The sequence below is a fragment of the Calonectris borealis genome, chromosome 17 (genome assembly GCF_964195595.1).
Source record: "Calonectris borealis chromosome 17, bCalBor7.hap1.2, whole genome shotgun sequence".
Classification (NCBI taxonomy): Eukaryota; Metazoa; Chordata; class Aves; order Procellariiformes; family Procellariidae; genus Calonectris; species Calonectris borealis.
In genome coordinates this window covers 17,032,588-17,057,318 of record NC_134328.1, presented here as the reverse complement: position 1 = coordinate 17,057,318, position 24,731 = coordinate 17,032,588, and the positions used below count along the sequence as shown (strand labels likewise).

General features: G+C 65.3%; 2 protein-coding genes across 6 annotated transcripts; both read right to left on the bottom strand.

The window, feature by feature from the left end:
* Nucleotides 1-2,446: 2,446 nt before the first annotated feature.
* Nucleotides 2,447-16,928, bottom strand: HM13 (histocompatibility minor 13). Of its 5 annotated transcripts, XM_075166868.1 has the most exons (14): nucleotides 16,681-16,928; nucleotides 14,971-15,069; nucleotides 12,996-13,078; nucleotides 11,912-12,000; nucleotides 11,382-11,429; nucleotides 11,084-11,169; nucleotides 10,813-10,938; nucleotides 8,813-8,870; nucleotides 8,149-8,232; nucleotides 7,801-7,837; nucleotides 6,601-6,703; nucleotides 5,944-6,029; nucleotides 3,543-3,736; nucleotides 2,447-2,830 (listed from the first exon to the last, which is right to left on the bottom strand). In XM_075166868.1, exons 1-13 carry the CDS (start codon nucleotides 16,870-16,872, stop codon nucleotides 3,586-3,588), a joined length of 1,242 nt encoding a protein of 413 aa, XP_075022969.1. In that variant the 5' UTR covers nucleotides 16,873-16,928; the 3' UTR covers nucleotides 2,447-2,830; nucleotides 3,543-3,585. The 5 variants fall into 5 exon arrangements, with proteins under 5 accessions (XP_075022969.1, XP_075022971.1, XP_075022970.1 ...); XM_075166870.1 differs by lacking the exon at nucleotides 3,543-3,736; XM_075166869.1 differs by lacking the exon at nucleotides 11,382-11,429.
* A 3,961-nt stretch (nucleotides 16,929-20,889) lies between these two features.
* REM1 (RRAD and GEM like GTPase 1) lies at nucleotides 20,890-24,024 on the bottom strand. Its single transcript, XM_075166124.1, has 4 exons — nucleotides 23,596-24,024; nucleotides 23,296-23,378; nucleotides 21,997-22,201; nucleotides 20,890-21,800 (listed from the first exon to the last, which is right to left on the bottom strand). Exons 1-4 carry the CDS (start codon nucleotides 23,909-23,911, stop codon nucleotides 21,523-21,525), a joined length of 882 nt encoding a protein of 293 aa, XP_075022225.1. The 5' UTR covers nucleotides 23,912-24,024; the 3' UTR covers nucleotides 20,890-21,522.
* Between the last annotated feature and the right edge of the window lie 707 nt (nucleotides 24,025-24,731).

Below are 24,731 nucleotides of genomic sequence, written 5' to 3'. Positions count from 1 at the left end.
CGTTCCCCTCCCGCCTTCTCCCTTCCCGTCCCCGGCTCCATCCGCTGCAGCCCAGACCAGCTGGAGCCAGGCAGCCCTTCCTGGGATTTATTCCAGCTTCCTGCCCCTCCTCGCCGGCCGGCCGGGGCCGGGGCTGCTCTCGGCTGCTTCCTCTCCCTGCTCGCGGCCGCCGGCTGGGCGCCACCGCCGGCACCCGCCACCCCACAGGACCCCGGCTCTCGCCGCCGGTACCCCCACCGCAGCCAGGCATCCTGGGCCCTGCACAGTGGGGCACCAAGTGCTGCGCCGGGGACTGCAGCACCCAGCACCCGTCACCCATCCCACCAGCTGCACTCCCGGCCGCAGCGGGGAGGCTCTGCAGAGCTCTGGGGACGAGCAGCCCCACGTCCCCCGCCTGCCCCAGGCACCAGCACTCCCCACCCACGAAACCACCATCCCACTGCCTGGCATTTGCACACAGGGGTGCCCCTTGTGCACCCCCAGCTCAGCCCATCCCACCCCGCTGCAATCCCTGGCAGGAGCTTGGTATGAGGAGAGGGCACCCAGGGGCTCCCCCCGCCAGTGGGCACCCACATCGCTGCCCCGAGGGGCCATGGGCAGGGGGGGATCACCCCAAACCCCACAGCTGCCGGCAGCAGGCCAGGCTGACGCTGGCTCCGGCCCCTGCCCTGGCTGGGTGCAGCTCCATGGATGGAGGTTTCCTGCCGGAGCCGGTGCGTTCATGTTTCCGCAGCCCCCCCGAGCCGGAGGGACCCCGTGGCGAGGGGAAGGTGGCCCAGCGGCGGCCCAGACAGAGCGGAGCCGCACGGCTGCGGCAGTGCCGGGAGCGGAGATGCCGCAGGGACCAGGTGCAGCGGGCGAGCGAGCCCAGGGCCAGCGAGGCGCCGGCTCCGCTGGCGGCTCCTTGCAGGGCCCGGCACGCTTCCTTCCTCCAGCCCGGCCCCGGCTTATCGGCCGGGCAGGGTGAGGGGCGACCCCACTCTCCCCTCCCCAGGCCTTCCGCTCCGCGCAGCCCCGGGCCCTGGGAAAGCTCCTGGCTCGCTGCCGCGCTCCCGCCGCACGTACAGCTGGCACGGGGATCCACAGGGCAGCAGGAGGGCGATGCCGGGGCTGGGGGTACCATGTGCAACCCCCAGCCTGTTCCTGCACGCTCGGGGGCTCCAGAGGCTGCACGGGGACAGGTGCGAGGCCACAGCGGCATCAGGCTGTCACCACCCGACGCCGGGGAGGATGCAGCGCCTCGCAGGACGTGGTGCCAGACCCGCACCAGGGCGGCACATGCCGTCACGCCGCGGCGGTGAGCGGGGCCCTGGCTCGGGGCAGGGTGCTGCGCACCGCGGCAGAGCCAGCATCGTTTTCCACGGGACACTGGAGGCTGGTGAAATCACATCTGGAGTCTAGACTCAGCGACTCCGTGGGCCGGGCCTGGCGGCCGCCCCGTGCCCAGGCCCTGCTGCACACTGTTTGCTTAGCTGGAGGTATTTAATTGGAATTAAAGTGGCCCCTCTTGTTTTTGCGGACAGGGCTGTTGGAAAAGGAGCTGTAAGTCATAGAAAACATCTGTAGGAGACTGCGAAGGGTCATTAGATGGCAGAACGCGAGGCGCCACTTTTAGTGCTCGCAACCGACGCGGGGAATAATGGTTCAATACGGCTTTTGTGGAGGGGCTGCCAAGCCGGCAAACACTTTCTATTTATTCTGGCAGTGGGCATGGCCAGAGGGATGCAGGATCCTCCGCACGGCTGCCCCATGGGCGGGCAGGGAGGACATGGCTGGTGCTGCGGGACACGCGGCAGCCGGACCCAGCGGGAGCCGAGGCGGCTGCTGGAGCTGCCCCTGCCTGCAGCCGCTCCAGCCCCCCTGCCTGCACTGGGCCCCCCTGCCTGTCCCGGCCCCAGGGGGTGCAGGCTGGCGCCTGGCTCCCTGCAAGGAGGGGGGACAGCCCGTGCTCTCTTCACCCCACTCTAGGGCTGGGTTTGGGGTCACCCAGCTCTTTCCCTCCCTTGCCCACTCCCAGGGTGTGGGGGCTTAGCCCCAGTCCGCTAAGCCCCCCAGCAGCTGAGGCAGAGCACGTCCCCATCCCACCGGGTTCCTGCGCCCCAATCCCCGCTCAGCCATCCCACTCCGGGGCCAGACCCAGCTCAAACCTGCCCAGGGACAGGCTGGGGGTCAGCGACTGCAGCCCTAAATCTGGGTCTTGCACGGGGGGGACCAGGCTGAGGCCAGCCGGGGGAAGGCCGAGCACCGGAGGAGCAGGAGGGGGAAGGGGATGGTCACTTGGAAACAGCCAGACAACGGCCACAGGCCCCACAGGGAGAACAAGGCTGCCGGAGAGCCGGGATGCTGATCCCGGTGCTGGCCAGGCGGCTGAGCAGGGGCTACAACTGGAGCAGCGGCCAAGGCAAGGGCTGCCGGCGCGGCCCCGGCGCTGCCAGACCAGCACGCCTTCCTTCAACATGATTTAATATGAGAGAAAGCAAATGCACAATACAAAATTTAAAAACCGGCCTGTGGTTTGCCCCCCACCCGCCTTGTACCCCCGTAGGAGATAAACAGGCGGGGGGGCGGCGGCGCGGCCCCGGGGGGCCGGCGGGGGGTGGCTATGCGGCGTACATCGATACCCCACCTGGGTGGCTGCTCCGACACACACAACACGATGCTCTTGCACAATTGTTTCGTCGTCTGTCACTTGCGGAGGGTCTGGAAGGGCCCCAGCCCAGCGGCGCCGGGCACAGCCCGTGGGCAAGGTCACTTCTCCTTCTTGGCAGCTTCTGTCGTCTCTTCTTTGGAGGCCCCCGGCACCTCCTTGGGGGTAGAGCTCTCCTCGTAGCTGGGGACGAGAGGGACAAGAGGGAGGAGTGAGTGGGGCCAGACCTTCCCTGGGGACAGAGACCTGTGCCAGGTGGGGACAGAGACCTGTGCCAGGTGGGGACAGCCCAGCCCGGGGCCGCAGGCTCGGGCTCTGCCCTGCTGCAGTGGCCGGGCCGTGCCAAGGAGGGGGTGAGCTCCAGCCACCAGTCCCCCCAGGAAACCCGACGGGGCAGAGCCCAGGTGGGGAGACGAGCGCTGCAACATCCCCCGGACACCTCCAAGGATGGGGTACACCCAGCCAGGGGCTGGGGCTTCCCCCACCAAGCCCTCAGGCCAGCTCTGTGCCCGGGGGTCCATCTGCCCGTCGTCGCTCCCGAGAGCACCGTTGGATATCCTGGATAGCACCACGCTTCCCCCCACGCTGCCATGCCGAGCACTGGTGCCAGCGAGGACAGTTAGCGGGGGGAGCCGCAGCAGGACCGACAGCAGCGACCCCCGCCAGGGACTCGCTCCTCTGGCTGCAACCCCCCCCAGCACCGTCCCCAGGGCCCTGGCAAAGGAAACCCGGGAGCGCTGCCTTCCAGCAGGAAGCACGACGAGGGCAGAGATGTCAAATCCTCTCCCCCTTCACTGTCTCCCCTCAAAGACAGGGAGAGAAGCCGGCCCGCAGCAGCGAGGCGACAGCTACTGCCTCTGCCCGGGGCAAGGGGAGAGCCGGGACCAGCCCCTACCTGGCCAGAGCGACAGACAGAGAAAGGGCACCACGTGCGATTGCTACATGGCACTAGGGCTTTGCTGCCGGCGTCGGCGGGGACAGGACAGTTTCTGCTGCATGGAATCAGCAAGGCTGGCCGGCGAGCCGGACACGGTGGGGAAGTGGGTAAGTCGTGGTGTGTGTGGCAAGATTTCAGCAGAGGATTCATAGCTGCAGGAGAGAGAGGAAGCAGGAGGGGACAGGGGGAAGACGAGGACAGAAAGGAGAGGGGGGGAGAAAGAGAAAAAGCAGAAGAGTTTTGGAGTGAGACTGCTGCCAACCCACCACGCTGTGCAGGCAGCCTGCTGTCCCCTCCGGCGGCCAGCGCCCGCTCGCCCAGGCTGGGGTGGTCCTGGGGCCACGCTGGCAGGCTCCTGCCCGCGCTCCCCTTGCCTGCAGGCCCTGGGGCAGGGCTGCAGCACGGAGGAGCGAGGGCTGAGACCCGGGGAGAAGGCAGCTCCCGCTGGCATGGGTAGAGCCAGGCAGCCAGAGCCCACGGAGAGCGAGCCTGGGCACTGGGAAGGCAGCGGCAGAGCGGCCCAGGGGCTGTGCAGGCAGCAGACCAACGCAGCAGGCCCTTTCCTGCGGCTCGAGGACAGCGCGTCTGCGGCACGTGTGAGCGGCAGGACGGGTTCCCCACTGCTGACAGCTGCTGGAGGCAGAGCGAAGGTTACCGTCTGCCCAGGGAGGCTTGGCCAGGCTGGGAGCCGCAAAACTCATCCTCGCCCACCTCTGCCCCACCGGCACCCCTTCCCCGGCCTGCAGCACAGATCTGCCCGCTCCCACCATCCCCGCAGCACTGCCTTTACTCGCCACTGCGCCAGACGCTCGCTGCCCTCTCCAGGGGCTGCCGACGGCTGCTGCGAGACACCGTGCGCAGGCAGCTCGCTGTGTGCAGGCAGCCGGCTGGCAGAGACCGCAGGGGAGCTGCCAGCTCCGGGCTGCTGTCAGCGTGGGGAGGAGCAGGACACACCAAAGCCGTGCAGGGGAGCTACACCTGGTGGGATTCCTGCGGTGGGAGCCACTGCCCTCCAGGGCTCAGTCCCGTCACATCCCACTTCCTCTGCCTGCAACTGGAGCGACTTCAAGGGGGTCTGACCCCAGGGCCCATCAAGGTTGCAACCCCCCAGCCTCCTGCACTTGCCCTGGCAGCGCTCAGCAAACAACAGCGGGCAGCGCTTTGTTGCTGGAGCAGCAAATGCTCTGCGGGGGCATTAGCCCCCCGTGCCCGGCTGCCAGGCTGCCCTGGGCGCCTTGCTGCCAGGCGGGCCGGACTGGCAGCTCGTCTCTCCCCAGTTTCCTGGCGCGGGAGGTGGTGCTGCTGTCAGCTGGTGAGTCACGGCACCGGAGAGAGCGGCTGCAGGATCCCAGGTGCACAGGAAGGACGATCCCAGGACACTCAGTGCCTGCAGCAGCGATCGTCAGAAGCAAACATCAAAGGACGGGCAGGTGCGGCAGGGCTGGGGAGCCGGCCCAGCTGACAGCCCGCTGGGAACACGCATACCTGCATCTCCCAGGGGAGGGGAAGGAGGCGAGGGGCAGCCGGCTCCCCGCTGCGCCCCGGTCGGGTGCTGAGCAGGCTGGGGGCTCGGGCAGGCCCCTGCGGGCAGGGGCACCCCTGGAGCGGGGAGGCTGGGGGGTGCACAGCCCTGCTTCGGGACGGATGTTCCCTTCCCTCCTCTGCTTCAGCCGCCCTCAAGCGACTGCGCTGGGCCACAACCGGCCGAGCACAGTGGAGAAACAGCTCCCAGGCGGGCCAGGCCATGCTCCGCGCGGCTCAGCGGGGACAGTCCAGGCAGGAGACCAAAGCTGCCCACTGACAGCGAACCGGCCAATGCCTGGAGCGCGGCAGGCTGAGAGAAGGGCCGGAGCGCAACAGCACAGCTCAGCCCCCTTTCTCTGCACCTACAGTCCCCGGGGCAGGGAGACTGCTGCAATCCAGGATACTTCACCCGAGCGGGGAGGCTGGGATGTGCTCGAACCAGCCCTGGCTGCTCTCACAGCCGGATCCGGCTCCGCTCTCCCCCACCCACGGGCCCTGGGACACAATGACCAAGTATCTCGGCACCAGGTGTGCGGTCCCACCCTCCCCTGCCTGCCAGCGCACGGGAAGAGTTTGTCACCGGGGCGTAAAGCAATACTAGATGCCTGTTGGTGCCGCACCAAAGCTCCCACCCGGCTACGAGGAGGTGGCTGGAGCCAGGGCCGGCATGTACAAACACAGACCCACTCCCTCCACCCACGCACGTGCACGCGCACACCCAGAGCGTGCCCAGATGAACCCGTCCCTCCAGCTGTGCCCAGGCGTGGGAACATCTGCACGCTTCATGTGCTCCAGCGCCGCGGGCAAAACAGCTCCATCCCCAGCTGAAGCTCACCTGAACATTTCAGTTACTTCCCCCTTTGCCAAGGCCACAAGAAGCGGGAATCCGATGCATGCGGGGACCAGGTACAGCAGAGCAGGCTGTCGGGAAGAAAAACAACTGTAACCAAACCACAAATCACTCCTTGGGAGGCGCGTGAGGAGAGCTATCTGGCCTCTGTCCCCTCTGCGTCTGTCACAGTGCTGCACAGGGGGTTAATGCCCCAGAAAGCGGCTTCAAGAGCCAAGTTACAGCTGCAGCTGCACAAAACCCTCGCTGTGAGGTCCCAGCAGGCCATGAACACACCGAGGGTCCCCGTGCAGACCAGCGACAGCACCCGTGGCGTGTGGGCTCCCAGGGCCCCTCCGCAGCACGGAGGGTGGGTCTTCAGGGGCAGCTTGGTTGCAAAGAGCCACAAACACGCAGGGCAGCCCAGCTGAGGTGCTGCTGTTGGAAACACAGCTGCCTGAACCAGCCTTGCCCCCAACAGGACTCTGCTCCAGCCAGGCACACAAGCTTTGGGCAGGGAAAGGTAGAGGCAGGCACTGGAAAAGCAAAGCCAAGAGAAGGAATGCATCTACTTTTTCCTGGCATGATGCAGGAACCTTGTGGCCAAGCTGGCGTGTCCCGCTTGGGACGTGCATCTGCAGGAGGCAGCACGGCGGAGCTCACCTGGGCGTGCTTGAAGATGTGCATGATGAATATGGTCAGGCCCAGCCCGAAGATGTAGGCCACAAAGCTGGTGTAGAAATACGTGTGCGTGTTCTTCTTCAAGCTGTAGGGAAAGGGAGCAGAGCCCAGTGACCTCGGGTCTGGGATGCCAGTGGCCGAAACGGAGCTGGCCCAGCGTTCTCAGCCGTCTCCCACCGCGCTGGGGAGCTGTGCTCTGCCCATGCTCTCGGGCCAGCGCAGAGACTGCCACCAGCACAGCCCCCCGTCCCGTGGGAGCGGTGCGGGACTGGATGGGGTGACACCCAGGTGAGGGGCTGGGAAGGGAAGGAGGCGCGCGATCCTGCTGCTGGATGGCTACTGGCAGGGGAGGAATCGGTGCTGGGACCCAGGGAGAGGGTCCCACCTTCTCGGGGGAGGCACGGCTGGTCCCTGGCACCCCGCTCTCAGCACATGCTGTTTTATCGCAGGGCAGGCTGCAGGGACTGGGATTCCCAGCAGGTGCAGGCAGGATGTGGGTGGAAACACCTGGAAGAGCTGGCACAGAGCGAAGGGTCTGTGCAACAGCAGCGGGAGAGGGGCCACACCACCGCAGTCGCAGGAAGCGGCCCGTTCCCGGCAGCTCCCCAGCCGTAGGCTTTCGGTGTGGGGCAACTGCTGAAAGCTACACCCCGGTGGTGGGTGCACCTTCCCTGCGTAGGAAGGAGCTGCTTCCCCCAATGTCAATGGCAGCCAGCGCTGCCAGGCACTGATTTGCATCCATGCAAGCACTCCCCATGTGCCAGCACCCCCAGCTCTTTCCCATGCTGTCACTGCTTCCCCTTGCCGCTGCAGCACTGCCCTCTCCTCCTCGGTGCCAAGGAGGTGGTGAGGCTCTGGGGGGCCATTACGTGCTGCTGGCCTGGCCCCCTTCCCTGTGCTGCCTGCCCTGCCCACCCTGCCGTGTGTACAGCAACGCCCGTGAGCTCAAACAACTCACTCCCAGCGCTCAGGACTTACCCACAAAGTCAGTCCTGCTCGTGTCTACTCTTCCAAGAGCTTCCCTGCCCTGTCCCAGCCACTCTCCCAGGTCCCCACGCCAAGCCCCGGAGGGGAGCACACGACTGCGCTCCTGGCTTCCTCTTCCCCTTTTCCTCTACAAAAGCAGCTCAAATATGCTGCAAGATCCAACCTGCCAGAGACCCTTCCCTACCGCCCACTCACCTGATGTCAAACCGCAGCAGCAAGGCAATGAAGATCCCTGCGGGGAGAAGGGGACGGTGAGGGGATGGAGGTCGTAGGGAAGGCTGAGCAGGCAGGGCAGGACCCGCAGCGGCTCCGGGTGCCGTGCCTGGGCTGACAGTGCCCTCTCGCGGCACAAGGCACTAGGACAGCAGCTGGACCTGGTGGGAGACCCCCAGTCCACACAGCCCCCCGCCCACGCAGCCCCCCAGTCCCGGCAGGAAGCCCGCAGGGCTCCGGCATGGCCACAGGCACCGCAAGGCACCCGTTCAGCTCCCCGCAGCCCGTTCAGACAGGCGATCCTGTCTGTCCCCCCTCTTCTGTCCTTACCTGGAATGACAATGTCTCCCAGACCCAGCATGGCAAAGTTGTCAGCCTCCAGCCCCTTCTCCAGCAGGTCCTGAGGGAAAACCACTACGAGGAGTAGAGAGAGGAACAGTAAGGGGGGAGAGTCTCCGCTGAGCAGACCTCAGCTCCTCTGCGCCTGGCAAAAAGGGACCGGAGCCAGGCAAGACCCCCACCCCTGCCCTCGGTCTCCTCCTCCCCTGCAGCTCCCCTTGTTCTCCTCCCTGGGACAACTCTGGGCCCCAGGATGGGAAACCGAGGGGTTCGGGGCCAGCCCCATGCACAGGTTTCAGCCCCAGCTCCCAGGACTCAAACCACTGCAAGCTCCACGACACCACAAATTCACCCCTCCTGCTGTTGTTTGGGCTGTGTGGGTCTTTTTGCCTTTTTTTTTTATGAGCAGGTGAAATTGCCCGCTCTGGGGGTGCAGACTAACCCAGCCTGCTCAGGGCTCTGCAAACCATCCCTCTCCAGAGACCTGGCCCGGCTCCCTGCAGGTCGGTGGCACTGGCTAAGGGGTCACTAGCAGGACACCTTGCCGCACACATCCCACCTTCTGAGCCATCTCCAGAAGGCAGAGGGTGCACGGGGCGGCGACCGCAGCAGAAGGGGCAGCCCCTCCTCCAGCACACGGGGAAGATCTACTCACGTTTTATCGGGGCCTCGAATGATTTGGCAACTGTCACCATCACATTGGTGCCAAAGACCTAAAGGCAAGCAGAGGAGTCTGGGGTGACCACAGCTGCACAGGGACACGCTCAGCTACAGCGTCACCTCGGGGCCTGGAGTGGCCTAATGGCAGAAAACAGCCAAAGAGCCGCTGAGCTGTGGGCAGGGGAGTCCTGCAAGCGAGCCCACCGCCCAGGGGAGAAGGGACAGGACAACGCTCGAGGAGGTGAGCACGTCACGGCCGTCCTGCTTTCAGAGCAGCGCCGGGAAGACCGCTCACATTGCAGAGCCGCGGTGCCGCCCACCACCCCGGCCTTCCCCAGCATCCACCCCTGCAGGTCGGTTCAGCTCTAATTAGCCAACTCAGTGAAAGCCTGACCGCCGCGCAGGATGTTATCCACGGGCAGGAGCTCCCAGCAGAGTCCCAGCCAGCGCCAGGCTGCTGCCCGTGAGCTTCCAACTGGGACCGGAGCAATTGTCAGATCAGCTGCATTTTGCTCTGAGGTCATTTATTTGTACTGCACTATCAGCTTTAAACATCGGCATCCTTTGGGGGACGGACTAGGTCAGCCACATAGGTCAGCCACCCTTATTTCTGTTCCTTTTCATCTCCCAAGCCTCCAGTCTTGGCTGTACCAGCAGCAGGCACGTAAACCAGGTGCTGGTTAGCACCAGGTGAGCAAAACCCCAGAGCTAGGGATTAGAGAGACCTTAACGCAAGCACTGGGCGTCAGATAAGGTGCAGCAGGCTCTGGCATTGCCACAGAGTCACAGGACGCCACACTGGGTCCAGGGAAAAGCTTCACGTGCAAATTCACCCCAAGACTACGCAGGGGGCAATATCATTGATCCACTGAGCAGTTCTCCTTCCTCCTTGCAACCCTCCTTGGATCTCTCCGTGATTAAATCCGTGCTAAGATCCAAGCGACCTGTCCCTGCAGAGGGGCACAGTAACAGGGTCTCCACTTCAAAATGGCCCTTCCGTGAGGCTCTGGCAATACACTGACCTGCCGGGGAAGCCGAGGTGGGAGACAGCCAGCAAGCGGAGAGCAGCAGGGGTTGCACTCTCGCTGTCTCTGAAGCACTGGGAAGACACTTGCACCCCAAGCGGGGCGTGAGGCGCTGGGGGTGCTAAGCCAGAAGGCTGAATCCTCTCCAGCTGAGAGCAGCGGAGGAAGTGGCACACAAACCACAGAGCTGAGACTGTTAACGAGCCTATGAAACAGGGGCAGCACCGGCCAAGTACAAAATAACACACAGGAGCCAGACTTAAATAGGGAAGGATTACTCAGGCGGCTGCAGAGCTGCTGGACAGACCTCAAGGTATACAAGGCTCTCAGACATTTGGAAAACCAGTAATTCAGAAGGTGGAGGCAGCAGGAAGGACTGGGGAATACGGACGTTACAAGGAGAAACAGGGGTCCAGGCCCATTGCAGAGAGATAAGGAAAACCTCAAAATGAAGATGTCGGGGCACTGCACTGGCTGAGGGAAAGAGACTGGAGGCATTCCCGTATCTGGTCCTCTGTGCAAGAGAATAGAAGGACACTAGCGAAGCCAGCAGATGACAGAGCTGAGGCACAGCCCATAGCAGCAGGATCAGCATCTCCCAGAGCAGCAGCCTCCTCCAGCCCACCCAGCAGGTCTACCAGGCATTGGGAAGACCTTAGTCAGGAATACAGGTCACCAGAACTGGATATGCCGCACAGCCGGATACCCCACAACAGCCCTGATGAGACCCCTGCCAGCCCTGGGCTCTCTAAGCCAGAGATTAAAAGAATGCACATTTGCTGAGCCATGTTCTGCCACTGTTTGATTCTGTCATCATCCCCACCACACCCCTTTGGGCTGAGAAAGTGGAAATCCTGATTGCAAACGTGTGTCCAGCCAGCGTGCTGCCTCCGAAGAGGCATAATGCCACGCACATGCCTTCCGCCAACGGCTGCAACTCGCGTCCGCCCCGGAGAACGCTCCCGTTTACCCAGAAGACATCGTAGATGAAGAGGCCCCCAAGCAAGATGCAGCCAGTGCTGACGTTGTTCAAGTGCAGCAGCTCCACCCCGTTGAGGGAGAACGCCAGCCCAAAGAGATTGTTGGCAATCCAGTGCTGAAACGACAGGAAAAGGAGATTTGGGTCCCACTGCACGTGCCGAGCAACAGCCTCAGCCTGCAGAGGCCTTGCGTGGAAAGGGGCCCGGGTCTGATCCAGCCTGGTCCCTGGCCTCCCCGCAACAGGGCTGCGGCTCGCTTACCTTTCTCAGCAGGTACCAGACCCCCACAACACTGCTCAGGGCCAGGCATACGAGATCCTTGGTGTCAAACTCATAATTCACTATTTCTGCAATAAAACAGAGAAGTCAGATTTTGGGCAGCCGGGGCAGCTCCCCTTCCCGCGCAGGGCAGAGATGAGTGACTTTACAGCTGGGGAGCAACACAGACCACAGCGCTCGCGTCCCAGACGAGGGGACTGTACCCACAGAAATGGCCGGGCCCACGGTAAACACGTGCAAACTGCATGCGAGCGAGCAGCCGGCCCTGGCAAGCCCGGACCTTCTCCTTCAGCCAGACTCTGCCACATGGACAGCACCTGCGATCCTTCTGTCAATAAAGAAATTGGATTCAGGCACTGTCTAAGGCAGGGAGAGGCGCATCTTCTCCCTCTTCCTGCACCAGTTAACTCCTGGTGGTATCACTAGAAGAAGTATTCCCTTGCCAGTAAAGCTACTGGCTGGGATACTTATCAAAGCATCTTCTACCAGTGCAGATTTGAATCAGATCAGTTAAGGCAGCACAAAAAAGTCAGTACTTCGTTACTCAAGGAGCTTAAATAAAGGCAGTGCATTTAACAGCAGCCATAGCTCCATTCCTATAGCACCCTGGGATCTGTTTCTGGGGGTTTGCTGCCAGCCGGAGGCAGCACAGGGGGAGAGTGGCAGCCGGTGCAAGAAGATGCACACGGCAGCCCCAGCTCTGCAGGGACACACGGTGGGGCTGAAAGTCAAAACATCAAGTGAGCAAGAAACAGAACAGTAAAGGCAGAAAACATTCGGGCCCCCAGAGAGACTGGCGAGCCGACATACCCTCCTTGCTCTCCCCGGAGCCCTGGGTGAAGAGGAGCTGGTACTGCTTGTTGGGGAAATTTGCAGGGAAGAATCTGTTCATCATGGGGCTGAAATGAGAGGTGCAGAGAAAGGCAGTTCAACAGAAACCCCGCAGGACACGCTGCCCAGCACCTCTGCGTGACGGCGTTGCAGCACGGATGTCGGCCCACGCCCCCTCCAGAGACAGGGAAACGCCAGGTTTTGCCACGTCAGGGACTGGCAGGAGCCCCAACTTCAGTCACCAAGCCGCAGACACGGGACCTCGTCCTCCCCAGAGGTCTGATCTGCCCGTATGCGACAGTCCCCCAAAACGCTCTAGTGCAACAGGCACACAGCACCACCTGCAAGAAGTTAGGACCCACCCCAGACCCCAGCAGGTTCCCGGTGCCCCCCCAGCAGCCCCCGGGCACCATACAGGTCTGGTCACCCAGAACTGGCTGTGCCACCACCAAACAGCCCTCCTGCAGAGCCGGCAGCCGGGGTGAAGCCCTTGCCACAGTGCCAGTCTAGGGAAAGCATCTGGTCCCCAACGCCCTGGAGCTCAGGAAACAGGAAACCAGTTTTACTTTTTCAGTTACTGAAACAGCCTGAGCTTTCAACACCTCGCGCCAAGCATCGGCACGAGAGGCCGGGGACGTTATTGTGAGCTCCAGCTGCCTGTTTCAGCCGTCCCAGTGAGAGGAAGACGGGTGCCAAGGTGCTCTCCCCTCCGCAGGGCAGCGAGGACTATGCCAGCCCACAGTGGCTCCTACAACAGCGGCCACCCACACCTCCACAAGCTCTTCCAGCGATGCTGAAGGGGGTACCACACTGCTGGGACCCTCGAGACTTTGGTTCTGCCCTTGGCTGTCCCATGAGGAAGGGTTCACAGCACGCTCTGGGCCTGCCTCCCCGCAGAGCCCTTCACACCACTGAGGGAAAACACCCTACGAGCTGGGACTTGGCTCTGCCGCAAGGCAGTGGTGCTCTAGAACCCCCTCCACTAAACTCAACGCCCCGCTGCCTCGCAGAGGGGCAGCCTCGGACACCCCTGCCCCAGTCGCACCCTTCCCTCCGCTGTTACCTGATGGTGTGGGACAGGGCTAGGATCCCCAGCACAAAGAAATACATGGAAAGCAGAAGATTGATGTACTCTTGAGAGAATATCTGCAAGACAAATCCAGAGAGGGGTCAGTTACCGCAGTGTCCTCCCCATCTACAGCACGAGGAAGGGCTTCATGTTGCGATCAGCAGCTGCTGTGTCAGTGCTCCAGGGAGACGAGAAGAATAGCTGGAATAACCCAAATTCTTGCACTGTTAATGTGAAATACGTTGGAAATAGCTGCATGCTCACAGAACAAGCACAACGGGTCTGCGAGCTGTCGTGAATCTACGAGGCACTCGGGTCAAAAAATAACTCCTGCGTTGCAGAAAGGAGGACAGAGCTTCCCCCGCGCGTCTCCTGCAGAGCGAGCCGGAGCAGGGAGCGAGCCACCGCGCCACTCCTGGGGGCTGCCCTGGCAGAGGGGAGCAGCAGCACCCCCACCTCGCTACTGCAGCGGGCCGAGTGCGTCCTGCTCTAATTAAATGGGGTATTATTAGACATCCCACCCTCCAACACACACACTGCCTTACTGCCGAATCACAGCCCTACAGCCCAGCGCGGGGGGACCCTGAGGTCCTCTGTGCTCTCCTGGAGGGGGGATGCTGGAATACGAGAGCTCACGGCAGGTTGCAGATATTAAAAGGAAAAGCCGCCGATCATGCAGCGACTTAAGCGAGGCCACGCTGCACATTCAGCACTTCTTTTCCTGGCGCCTCTGTCCCAGCCAGGAGCAAGAGGCAGAAAAGGCACCTGAGGAGGTGGAGGAGTACCCCGAGACATGGGCCACGGGGAAGGGGTGGGCTGCAGGGGGTCCTTTCAGCAGCCAGAGGGGCCCAGCGGCAGGGTCTGGTGGCCATCAGGAGAGGCTCGGCAGATGCTCAGCGTTACTACTGGTGGGCACACAGGCTAAACTTCATTGCTGGGAAAGCAGGGTACGTTGCTAGGGAGGCCTGATCCTGCCTGCTGCTGCAGAGCTGACCTCTGTGGCTGCACAGGCTGCGGCACACGCTGGCCTCCCAGGGCAGCTGCAGCGCGGGCCGGCGCTCAGGCCCACGCCGGGGTGAGGACCTGCACGGCGCGGCCGTCACCCCACATGGCCGCTTGACCCAAGGTAGGAGCCCGCAGCATCAGTCGGCTGCTGTGCAGTAACTGCGATGGGCAGAGAAGGGACTGTAAACTGATATATTCCCAATTTTGCACATTAAACCTCACCTGGCCAGCCAGGAGCACCCTTCCGCCTCGCAGGCAGCCCAGGACAGCGGGGCTAGAAGCTGCCATGTCAACAGGACCGCTCTGTGCTGGCGGCCCCATGGCTGCAGGGGCTCAGCCGCACGCCAGCCGTGCGTGGGCAGCCAAAGGTGCTTTAAGCCAAGACACCTTCTCCACACAGCGGAAAGCACCTGCTACTGGGATCTCCTCTGCGTGACTCGGGAATGGCCATCTTACTCTGCTTGTTGGCTCTGCGCGTCTGAAAGACTTCACCTGAGCACGCAGGGGCTCGCCCATGAGCTAGCGATCCCCCAGCCTGCAGCCGAGACGGCTTCAGAAGCACAGCCCGGAGCACAACACAGAGACGGCAGCATTTGAACCCGGCAGTCCCTGGCACCCTCTGGTTTCAGTCCGTGCACCGTCAGGTCGGCCCACGGAGGCAGGCAGAGCTCAGGGGTGAACTCGCCCCTCGGCAGCTCTCCAGAACCAACTTGGGCACAGACAGGCTCCGATTTCCCCCAGGCTGTGACAATTCAGGCGAGAACTGACGTCCTCCTGCGTGGTGACACTCAAGACCTCGAGCCCTGCAGCCCTACACCCTTTCTGCCCCAACACTGAGGGCCCCCAACTGGGGTAAGCCAAAAACCGAGTGAGTCCCACTTGGGGAGGTCCTGACAGGAGGATGGCAGGCACCGGCTCCAGCGCCCGCCGCCGGCTCCAGCGCCCGCCGGCGTTGCTCACTTACTTTAAAGAAGAGGTAGAGCCCCAGAAGGGTGCAACTGGCAACAATGGGAAAACGAGCAGCGTCTCGGCTGGTAATGGTCTCTGGCATCTCTGAGGAGTTCTGGGGAGGGAAGGAGAGGACAGGAGTGGATCAGCCCCTGCTCTGGCATTCTACTTGAACAGGAGATGAACAGACACAACGAGCGGGGCTCTGCGGAGGCTTCGAGAGGGGCAGGGTACCTGCTGGCCCCGCACCGTTCCCAGAGGTGGGGCTGTGTCACAGGCAGAGCCTGAGATGGAAAAAGCAAACCTTGCGCTCGTCCTCCCAAGGGCTGCCACAATTTACTGCTTTTTTCCTCTTGGAGAAGGGAGAAAAAACCCTGCCCACTGCGCTGGCGTTGTTCCTTTTCCCCCCTGCCCAGAGGGAAGCCGAGCTCCCCCGCTGCTCACGCCTGGCCATCCCCGCCACCCTCCCCATCTGTGCGCACCATATGTCGATCACCCTCTGAATGACGTTTCTCTCCAATCACCTTTTTATCCCTCACCTCGCTCTTGGGACACTCCTTGTGCTCAAAAGCCCCAGATTTATAAACCCCTTTCGCCTTCTGAGACATCTTTGCACCAGCTGAACCAGCCCCCTTTCAAGCCGTTTTCCAGGAGAGACCTTCAGCTTTCAGAGGAGAGGCAGAGGGCTGCCTGCTCCCCAGCCTGCTCAGCTGCCTGCTTGGCTGCCTGCTCCCCTGCCTGCTCCCCAGCCTGCTCAGCTGCCTGCTTGGCTGCCTGCTCCCCTGCCTGCTCCCCAGCCTGCTCGGCTGCCCAGCTGGCCGCTGCTCAGAGATCTAATCTCACACAGGCAAACACCTGCGGCCAGTGCCGGACAGAGTGCATGTTAGCGGAAGCCCTTATGCAAAGCAATCCTGCGAAGGAACAACTTATCCCGGGCACGCAGCGCTCAGCGGCACAGAAGCAAGTGCCCAAAGAGCCGCTGGCTCCCTGCGGCGTGAGCAAAGAGAAATCCCCCACGAACCACGGCCAGGCCCTGCTCACAGACCTCGGTTGCTTGGGCTGCCAGGAACCCCACTAAAATCAGCTGAAACCCCTGATGTAAGGCTTAAAGGCGCACAAGGGGCTTTAAAAAATAGTAATAAATCAGACTGCGTGAAACAGCCCCTTCTCCTGAGCTTCAGGAGCCGAACTGTTGGAATTTAAGCCCCAGCTGCTACTCGAGACCAGGCGCGAGACGCAGAGCGGCACGATGGGCTGCAGGGACAGCACCGGGCGTGCGGGCAGGAGAGCGCGGCAGCAGGCGGGGGACCAGCCCCCGTGCTGCGGGGCCGGGAGCAAAGCCACACACGAGTCCCCCCAGCGCAGCATCTTTTGGGGGGGGTAGACGGGGCGGTTACGAGTTTTGCAGCACTTGAATTCAGTGGGACACTGCGGTCAGGGCTGGAGAGGACCCCGGGGGAAGCCAGATCTCCCCCCGCGGCCCCCTGCCTCCACCGGGGCGCGGGTCTCTCTGCCTTTCCAGGGCCGGGGCGGGGCGGGGCGGGGGGCCATGCGGCTGCCGGGCCGGCTGTGGGATGGGGCCCCCGGGGGGACCCTCGCGGGGGCGAGGCCTGGAGTCCCCGGAGGGTCTCCCGGGAGGGGCGGGGGCAGCCGCCGCTGCCGGGCACGGGAGGTCTGGACGCCCCGGCGGGGGGGAGGCCGGGCTGCCCCGGAGCCGCGGGGGTACCTTGCTCTTGGCGCAGCTGACGGAGCGCAGCGCCCCGAAGAAGATGGGCAGCAGCGCCATGAGGACGAGGCTGCCGTAGGCCAGCGCCATGCCCTCGGGGGTGGCGGGCGGGCGGGCGGCCGCGGGGGACCCGGCCCCGGCCCCGGCCCCGGCCCCGGCGGCGCTGCCGTTGTGCGCCGCGGCCTCCTCCATGGCGGCTGCTCCCACCGCGGTCCGCTTCCGGCCCGCGCGCGCCAGGGACACGTCCTCTTACCGACCGGAAGTGCGTCACGCGTCGACGACGCCGAAGCTAACCACGCCCCCGGCAACCCGGGCCGCGTTGCTAGGAGACCGACAGCGCGGCTGGGCCCGATCCCGGCCCGGCCCCCGGGGCCCCCCAGGGCCTGCATCCCCCGGCCCCGGGGCCCGCCCACCCGCTCGGAGCCGGTCTCCAGGCTGGCTTCCCCCAGCACGGCACGGCGGTGGTGGAAGGCCCCGGTGAGGCAAGGCCGTGCCCCCGCTCCCCTCCCGTGCCTCGGGCGAGGGTGCAGCGGGAGCGGCGAGGCCAGCCCCAGGCCGGTGGGACGGGGCAGCGCCAGTGGTGCCGCCTCAGCCCAGGACGTTGTTTGTCCCGTCCCCGAAAGGTCTGTGCTGACACCGTGCCGGTGAGGGGGAGCGCGGCAGCGCTGCCGGTGTCTGGGCAGCGAGTTTTGCCCCTCCCTGCCCAGACCCTGCGGTGCGAGGAGCGGGTGAGGGCTCCTGCGGGCAGGGGGGCCCGGCTCCATGCAGCCCCCGCCACGAGGGCCACGAGTGGGAAGGTGGCAGCTTCAGCGACCATCAGCCCGAGCGAGTTGGGTCGGGGGCTCCCAGGCCTCTCCTCCATCCAGCCCTGGGTTTTCCTGCCCTTCGCCGTTTCCCGAGGACCCTCCTGCGCCACTGGGCCTCCCCCGTGACCGCTCCCAGCCCACCCATGGCCGCACTCGGCGAACACCCCCTCTGTAAAAATGCCTCATAAATGGCAGCAAACTCTCCCTGCCGCTGGACTGGGGCCAGGGCTCTGCTGGAAAATTGGCCGAAACGTGTGTTTTCCTCACAAATATTCCTTCCCCTCCCGAGCCGCTGGCAGCCGGCTGTGCCACCGAGCCTCCTCCTCCTCCTGCGCGTCCCCCTCGCCGGGGCGAGAGTCCGCTTGGAAGCAAAGACCCCAGCGAAGACTAAAGATTGAGCAAAGTGAAATGGTGCTGCCCCCGGTTTAGATCTGAGCCACGGGCAGGGGAAGGGAGCACAGCAGGGATTAAAAAAGCAAGTTTTTAATATTTTTGTAAACGTTTTCCTCTTTTTTTAGAAAAAAAAAAAAGGCATCTATTTCAGGACCGGGCGTGATTCATAGCTGCGTGTTTCAGGCAGAGGGCAGATGGAAGGGCCTCCCGGGAGCCCCTCTCTGAGGGGCTGGCCTCCTGCCGGGACGCTGTCCGCTCCCTGCCACCAATTCTCCCGCAAAGGAGAAGGACGGGCAGCGAGGGCAGCAGCGGGCAGCAGCAGGCAGTGTGCCCACGCGCGCCCCGCTGCTTCCCGCCCTGCTGCCTGCCGTGGCACAGCACGGCACGGCTGCTGACCCCCTTGTTGACCCCCTCACCCAGCCCCTCACGGACCCCTTCGGGTGCCCACCCGCCCCCGAACCCCAGCTTGGCTTGTGACACCTCCACGAGGGGCGACACTTCCCCTCCCCGCCTCGCCCCTGCTGCTCAGCCCCCTGCGCCGCAGCCCGGCAGCACTCCAGCCCCGTTTCGGGCTCTGAGACGCGACCCCCCTCCCCAAAGCTGCCCTGGGTGGGAGCTGCAAAGCCCCTCTTCAGGAATCCCCCACAGCTTCTCCTTTGGTTTTGGTTTCTGCCTGAGGAGCAAACCCAGCAGCTCCGCTTGCTTTCCGCTGTGCCCCCAGGAAGGAGGAACTTGCAGCCCCCCACCGACACTCCCTCGGCGGGCAGGTGGGAGCAGCGGGGCCCCGGCCGCTGCCACGGCAGGGCAGGGAGTCGAGGTGTCCGATTCAGCTCTTTTTGCACCAAACCCGGGTTAACCGGGGCGGGAGCATTGTCCCGAGCCGGGGGGAGCCCGAAGCGAAGGCTGGCGGGGGGTGAGCTGCTCCCTGCCTTTCGGTGGGAGAACCCAAAACAGCCCCCAGCTGCCGCCGTCCTGAGGGGACCGAGGGCTCGACCTGCCCGTGGCGGGGCAGTGGCCGCCCTCCTCCTCTCTGCTTTTCTTAGCCACTCGCCATGAGAAGATGAACCCCCGCACGTCGGGGCAGCTGCTCCGGCCCCCCCGGAGCTGGCAGTGGATGGGGGGACTGGGGAGACGGGTGAGGAGGAGCGGGCAGTGGTCAGACCACCGTCCACCTCCATGTCCCCAGAGTCCGGCTGTGGCACCCACCGGTGTTGGCCCCGGGCCGGGATCTGGCTCGGCACCGGGGCTCGGGGCTCTGCGCGGCGCTGTTGGCCGGGTGGGAGCGGGTTTTGCCGCAGCGGCTGGGATGTCCTTGTGCTCGGACTGAGGAAATCGAGCAAAAAATAGTTGCGTCTCCGCAGCCCGTTCGAGCAGGGCCGGTGGGCGGGGAGGGCTGGGGCAGCCCGCGGGGCTGGTGTCCCAGCGCGGCCGCGTGCCAGCCAGCAGCCAGCGCGGTCCCTTGTCCCAGGGGACCGGTGGCACTGGGGGGATGGCACTGGGGGGGGTGGCACAGGGGCAAATGGTGCTGGGGAGCAGGTGGGACTGGGGGAGATCGCACTGGGGCCGATGGCCATCCAGGGACGGAGGGCACTGGGACGGCCCCGAGGGCACTTGCTGGAGGGGCTGGGGCCGCCGAGCCCCAGCAATACCTGCCCCAGGTGTGGGCCCAGCTGGGGGCTGCAGGCAGCCCCCGGCCCCCCGCCAGCGCCTCCTCCTTCCTTCCTTCCTTCCTTTCCCAGTGCCTCGCTGTGGCCCCCCTTGGCCTCTCCTCCCACCCTCCAGCGCGGCCGCATTTTTCTGGGTTTGAGCTCATTCTTTCCACTCCCCTCTCTGCCGGCTGCCAACTTTCCATCCCGTGGCCCCCCCGCCTCCTGCCGCAGGGAAACGCCGGCTGCAGCTGCGGGAGGGACCGGCAGCAGCAAGGAGCCCCTGTCCCTGGTGTGCAGCCCCCGGCCCCGGTGTGGCTGATGCTGTGTGAACCGCAGCATCGTGTCCAGCAGCACCAGGAACCGGGGTGCGGGGGAGCTGCAGGGCAGGGCCCCGGCAGAGCAGCCGGAGCCAGAGCTGCAGAGCAAGGAGAGAGCAGCGATGCTGCAGTCACCAATGGTTCAGGGCGGCACCGAGCAGCACCGAGAAAAACCTGAGCGGGCTTCCCTGGTCCTGGGGACAGAGCCGGCAGGGAGAACCCTCACTGGGGTTTGCGCCTATGGAGAGACTGGTTTCCCACAGGGACAGGGTGCTGCCCCATCCCAGTGTCCCCTTTGCACCAGTGACCCCCCTCTCTGGCTGCACCGTGCTGGCCACAGCCAGCGGCTCCCCACGCTCGAGCCTCACAGCGAGTGGAAACTCCCGACCTGACCCGGGGAGGGAGGGCACTGCTGATCCTCCCTGGCCCTGGGCCCGGGGCCGCTGAGCAGGCTACCCCGCAGTGTCCCGGCTGCTTGCCGGCAGCGCAGCCTAAAAACAACCGGCAGAGCCCACGCGGCTCCAGCATCGCCTCCTCGGGTGCCCGGGGTCACTCGCTGCTTGCTGCAGCCAAGCACGTCCTTCCCGGGCTGTGCCACGCTGCAGCCGGTGCCACGCTGCTCGGTTCCTGCCTCCCTGCCCCTTCCCGGGGCACCAGGAGCCACCGAGTGCCCGGCTCCCTGCCCAGGCTGCGGCTCCCACGGTGCTCAGGGGCTTGAGACGTGCTTGAAAGCCCTTCCCAGGGGCTTTTCCAGAGCCGACCAGGACCCGGGAGGTGCAGGTCGCAGGTCTACCATCACAGGGGACGACGCTGCAACCACCGGGTGAGGAATCAGGACTCCCACCAAGGGCGGACAAAGGAAGCCCTGGACGGAGGCTCTCCCTGCCCCAAGATGTTTCAGCTGGTGAAGATGGAGCCCGCCAAGGCCTGCCTGGAGCAGCAGGCAGGTCCTCTGCCCCAGCTGCCGGAAAGGAACTGGGCTTGAATCTGGCCACACGGCTCCGGGACGCAGCTCCCCATGGCAGGGACCCAGCAGAGACCAGCACCTCCCTGATACGGTTTATTCTGCAGATCGAGGGTTTTCCCTATTGCACCAGCACAGAGAGAGCACAAAAAATTCAGTCCGAGAAACACTGGTGCCAGGGAGACGTGGCACAAAGCCCTGGTGCAGAGAGGCCGGGGGTGCCAGGTGATGCTGCTGGTGCTCCTCCGGCCCCTCTCCCCGGCCAGGCTCCAGGATGTCCTTGAGGTGGACACTGCTATGGAGCCCTCACCAGTCCCTGCTGCCCTGCCAGGATGGGCACCACGAGCGGGACCTGCCACGCTCGCGGCTCCAGCCCTGCAGGCAGCCCTGCAGCGGGGCACGGCCACCCCTCACCCCCGGCTCCCCAGGAGCATCTGTAATCCAGGATCCCACTGCCCCAAGCGCAGGTGCCCGTCCCACCTCTGCTCCCACGGGTGCAGCCCAGGGGACCCTGCCCCTCTTGTCCCCCCTCCTGGAGGGGAAGCAGCCGGATCCAGAGCACCCCGGGCATCCCTCAGCACCGGTTAAAACAGCTCCACATCCTCAGCATCGCTCCAGCCCTGTCTGGGCTCTCTGCGGAGCCGCCGGCCACACTGCTGGCAGAGAGGAGAGTCCCAGCCTGCGTGTGCGGAGGGACGGGAAGGCGGCGGCTCTCAGAGCACGGACAGGTCGTGGCAGGACTTGGAGCGGACTTTGAGGGCTACTTTGCTGCTGTTCCTGGCTACCAGCCTGTCGAGGAAGCGCCGGGCTCTCTTAGTGAGGCTCTCCTTGCGCTTCTGGCGGGGCGCGGGGCGCGCACGGGACTCCTTGCCCCCGCGGCGCAGGCGGATCTGCCGCACCACCCCCTCGAAGAGCTCGGCCACGTTGTGCTGCAGAGCCGCCGATGTCTCGATGAACTTGCAGTCGAACACCACGGCGCATGCACGGCCCTCTGCAAGGGAAGGGCAGGGAGGGGGCACGGCCCCACTGGCACCCTGGGCGCTGGGGGACGGGCGCTGCCCCATGCGGGACAGCAGCTGCACATCCAGGGACAAGGGGACAGACATGGGGGAAGCAGCTGGGCAGGGAGCCCGGGCGCAGGGCCCCCCGCGGGGGTCCCCACCAGCCAGACCCCCCACACCGCTCACCTTCGACGGAAACCTCACGGCACCGCACCAGGTCGGTTTTGTTCCCCACCAGGATGATGGGGATGTCCTCGGCCTGCCGCGCGCGGCGCAGCTGGATGCGCAGCTCCGAGGCGCTCTCAAAGCTGCTCCGGTCGGTGATGGAGTAGACGATGACGTAGGCGTTCCCCACCTGCAGGCACTGGCTGCGGCGCCAGCTCTCCTCGCCCTGCCATCGCATGGGGAACGAGATGTCACTGCTCTGCAGGGGCTGCTGGCAGCCCTGACCGCTGCCGGGGGACAGCAGAGCACCCCGGCACCCATGGGACCTGCCAGCGCACCCCACCAGCCCCCACATGGTGGGGAGCAGACATGTGGCCCCATTAATAAAATGCAGAAAGCTCCTGATTTTAGGGGGTGTTTTGAGAGTTTCCTCCTCTATCAGAAACAAATTGAAGCTGTGGGCTCAGCTTGGCTTCGGGGGCCAGGCCATGTGAACCGGGCACCGGTCTCTGCCGGGCAGGGCAGGATTAAGCAATAGTGGAAACAAAGGGCCGCTGTCGGGGCGTTATGGTGCTGGGACATCTCTGGACAGTGCAGCCGCACGTGCAAAATGCAGCCCCAGCCCACGCGGGTGCTGTGCCCATGTGCACAGCCCGGGCACCGGCTCCATCCCTGGTCGCTGCCCGGTGGCACGGGCAGGAATACCGGGCCCCAGCACGGAGGGAGGCAAAGGGGCGTTTCGAGGGAGGCAGCGACAGTGGCGCTGGCATTTCTGCCCAGGAGATGCCTCCATGCGCTGAGCGGAAGGAATGCCCCATGCCAGGCTCTCAGGGCCACTGCTCTGCCTGCTGAAGCACGTGTCCTGGCTGGCGGCACCATCTCATGTGGATTTGCCCAGTCGGCTCCTTCAGCCCCATTCCCAAACCTTTTCCATGCATTTCGAAGCAGGCTCGCACCACACTCCTTCCCCACAGCCCCTTCTCTCCCCCCCCCCCCTCGTGTGAGGGGCACCTTGTGCCCACACCGCTGCTCCTGCGCTCGCGGTTCCTCGCCACGAGAGCCCCCGCCGGCGAGAACACGGTGGGCAGCCTCCCATGCCGGGGAAAGGCGGGCAAAGGGCCGGTCAGAGATGTGACCCCAGCCCCTGTCTTCTGCAGCGAGGGCAGCAGTGAGCCCTGGACGCGGCCAGGGAAGCCCCAGGGAGACCTTTGCGGCACTCAGAGGCCCCGAAGCAGCGGCCGTGCCCGTACAACGTCCCAGCTCACCCAGCCCCGTGGCAGCACGGGCTCCCCGCAGCGCCCAGCCCCAGCCCCGCTGTACCCGCTGCTCCGGCTCCCAGGTGTCCATCACCAGCAGCGTGGTCTCCTCGCCATCCACGGACAGCGTGCGCTCGTACGCGGCCTCTGCAAGACGCCGGGAGAGCCCGGTTGGCGCCGCACTGCCCAGGCCGCAGACTCGGCCCCAGCGCCGGGCTCCTCTCAGCCTCACACACGGGTTTTTCCCATCACGGGGCTGCACATGCAGCCCGGAGACGCGCTGCCTCTCCGCCACCTCCTCCGGGCCCCGCGGTGGGTGACCCCGCTGCAGGCGGGCCCCAACCAGCCCCCACCAGGCACCCACCTCCGTGCTGCTCCAGCAGGTCCCGCTCCTGGACGCCGGCAAAGAGGTTGACCAGGCTGGTCTTGCCCACGCCGGGGTCGCCCAGCAGCACCACGCGGTACAGGGGCTCCCAGGAGCCCGAGGAGCCCGAGGAGTCAGAGGACCAGCTGCCCCGGGGGGCTGCGGCCCGGCCACCCGGCTCGGACGCGGAATGGCCAAGCTGGGGGTGGCAGGGCTCGCCCCGCGGCGTGGCACCCGGCACCCCCGGCCGCGGGAGAGGGGTGCTGGCCCTCCTCCGCAGCGGGCTCTTGCTCCCGCGCTGCGTGTTCAGGGTCATCTGCGGCACCGAGGGCAGCGGGGCTGGGACAGGCCGCCCCGAGGGGCCCCGGCTGCCTGCGGCCTGCGGCCCCCGGCCGCGCCGCTCCCGGTGCCGCTCCTGGTGCCGGTGCCCGGCCACAACTTTCCCCGGGACAGGCTCGCCACCGCCCGGCCCGGGCTTTAAACCCCGGGAGGAGGAGCCCCTCGCCGCGCCCGGTCCCTCCCCCGCCGGACACACCCCCGCCCGCACCGGCCCCGGCCCCGGCCGCCCTGTCCGGTCCCTGAGGTCCCCGCGGGGCTGCCGGTGCCGAGGCACGGCGAGTTCCCCGGGGCGCGTCCCCTCGGTCCCGGGGGACAGCACGGCGGGATGGCGGGTCGCACCGGGACGTCCCGGCCGCGCCGCTGCGGGATGCGCTGCCGCGGGTGGGGGCTCCGCCATGCTCTCCTCCTGCGTGGGGCAGGGTCCCCCCAGTCCCCCGAGCCCCACGGCCGTGCTCCCCACGGCTCCATCTCGCAGCGGCATGGGGCAGCGTGCGGTTCTGCCGCTTCACCAAGTAAGGAGCGAGCTGAGCCCGGGCCGGTCCTGCCCGGTGCCGGTGCCCGGTGGGGCTGTGCTTTGCCGGGACCTCGGCGCCCTGCTCGGCCCCTGCTCGGCCACAGCGCCGTCGCCAAGAGCCGGTGATGGAAAGCGCAGCCAGAGGCTCGCTCGGCACGGGCGAGAACAGGAGCTGGTTTTCTTTGAACCTGTCGGTTGGCCCAGACCCGTGCGGGCGCTGCGGCACCGCTGGCACCAAACGACCCCAGCACCAGCCCTGCGCGGGCACTGGCCTGACCCTGCG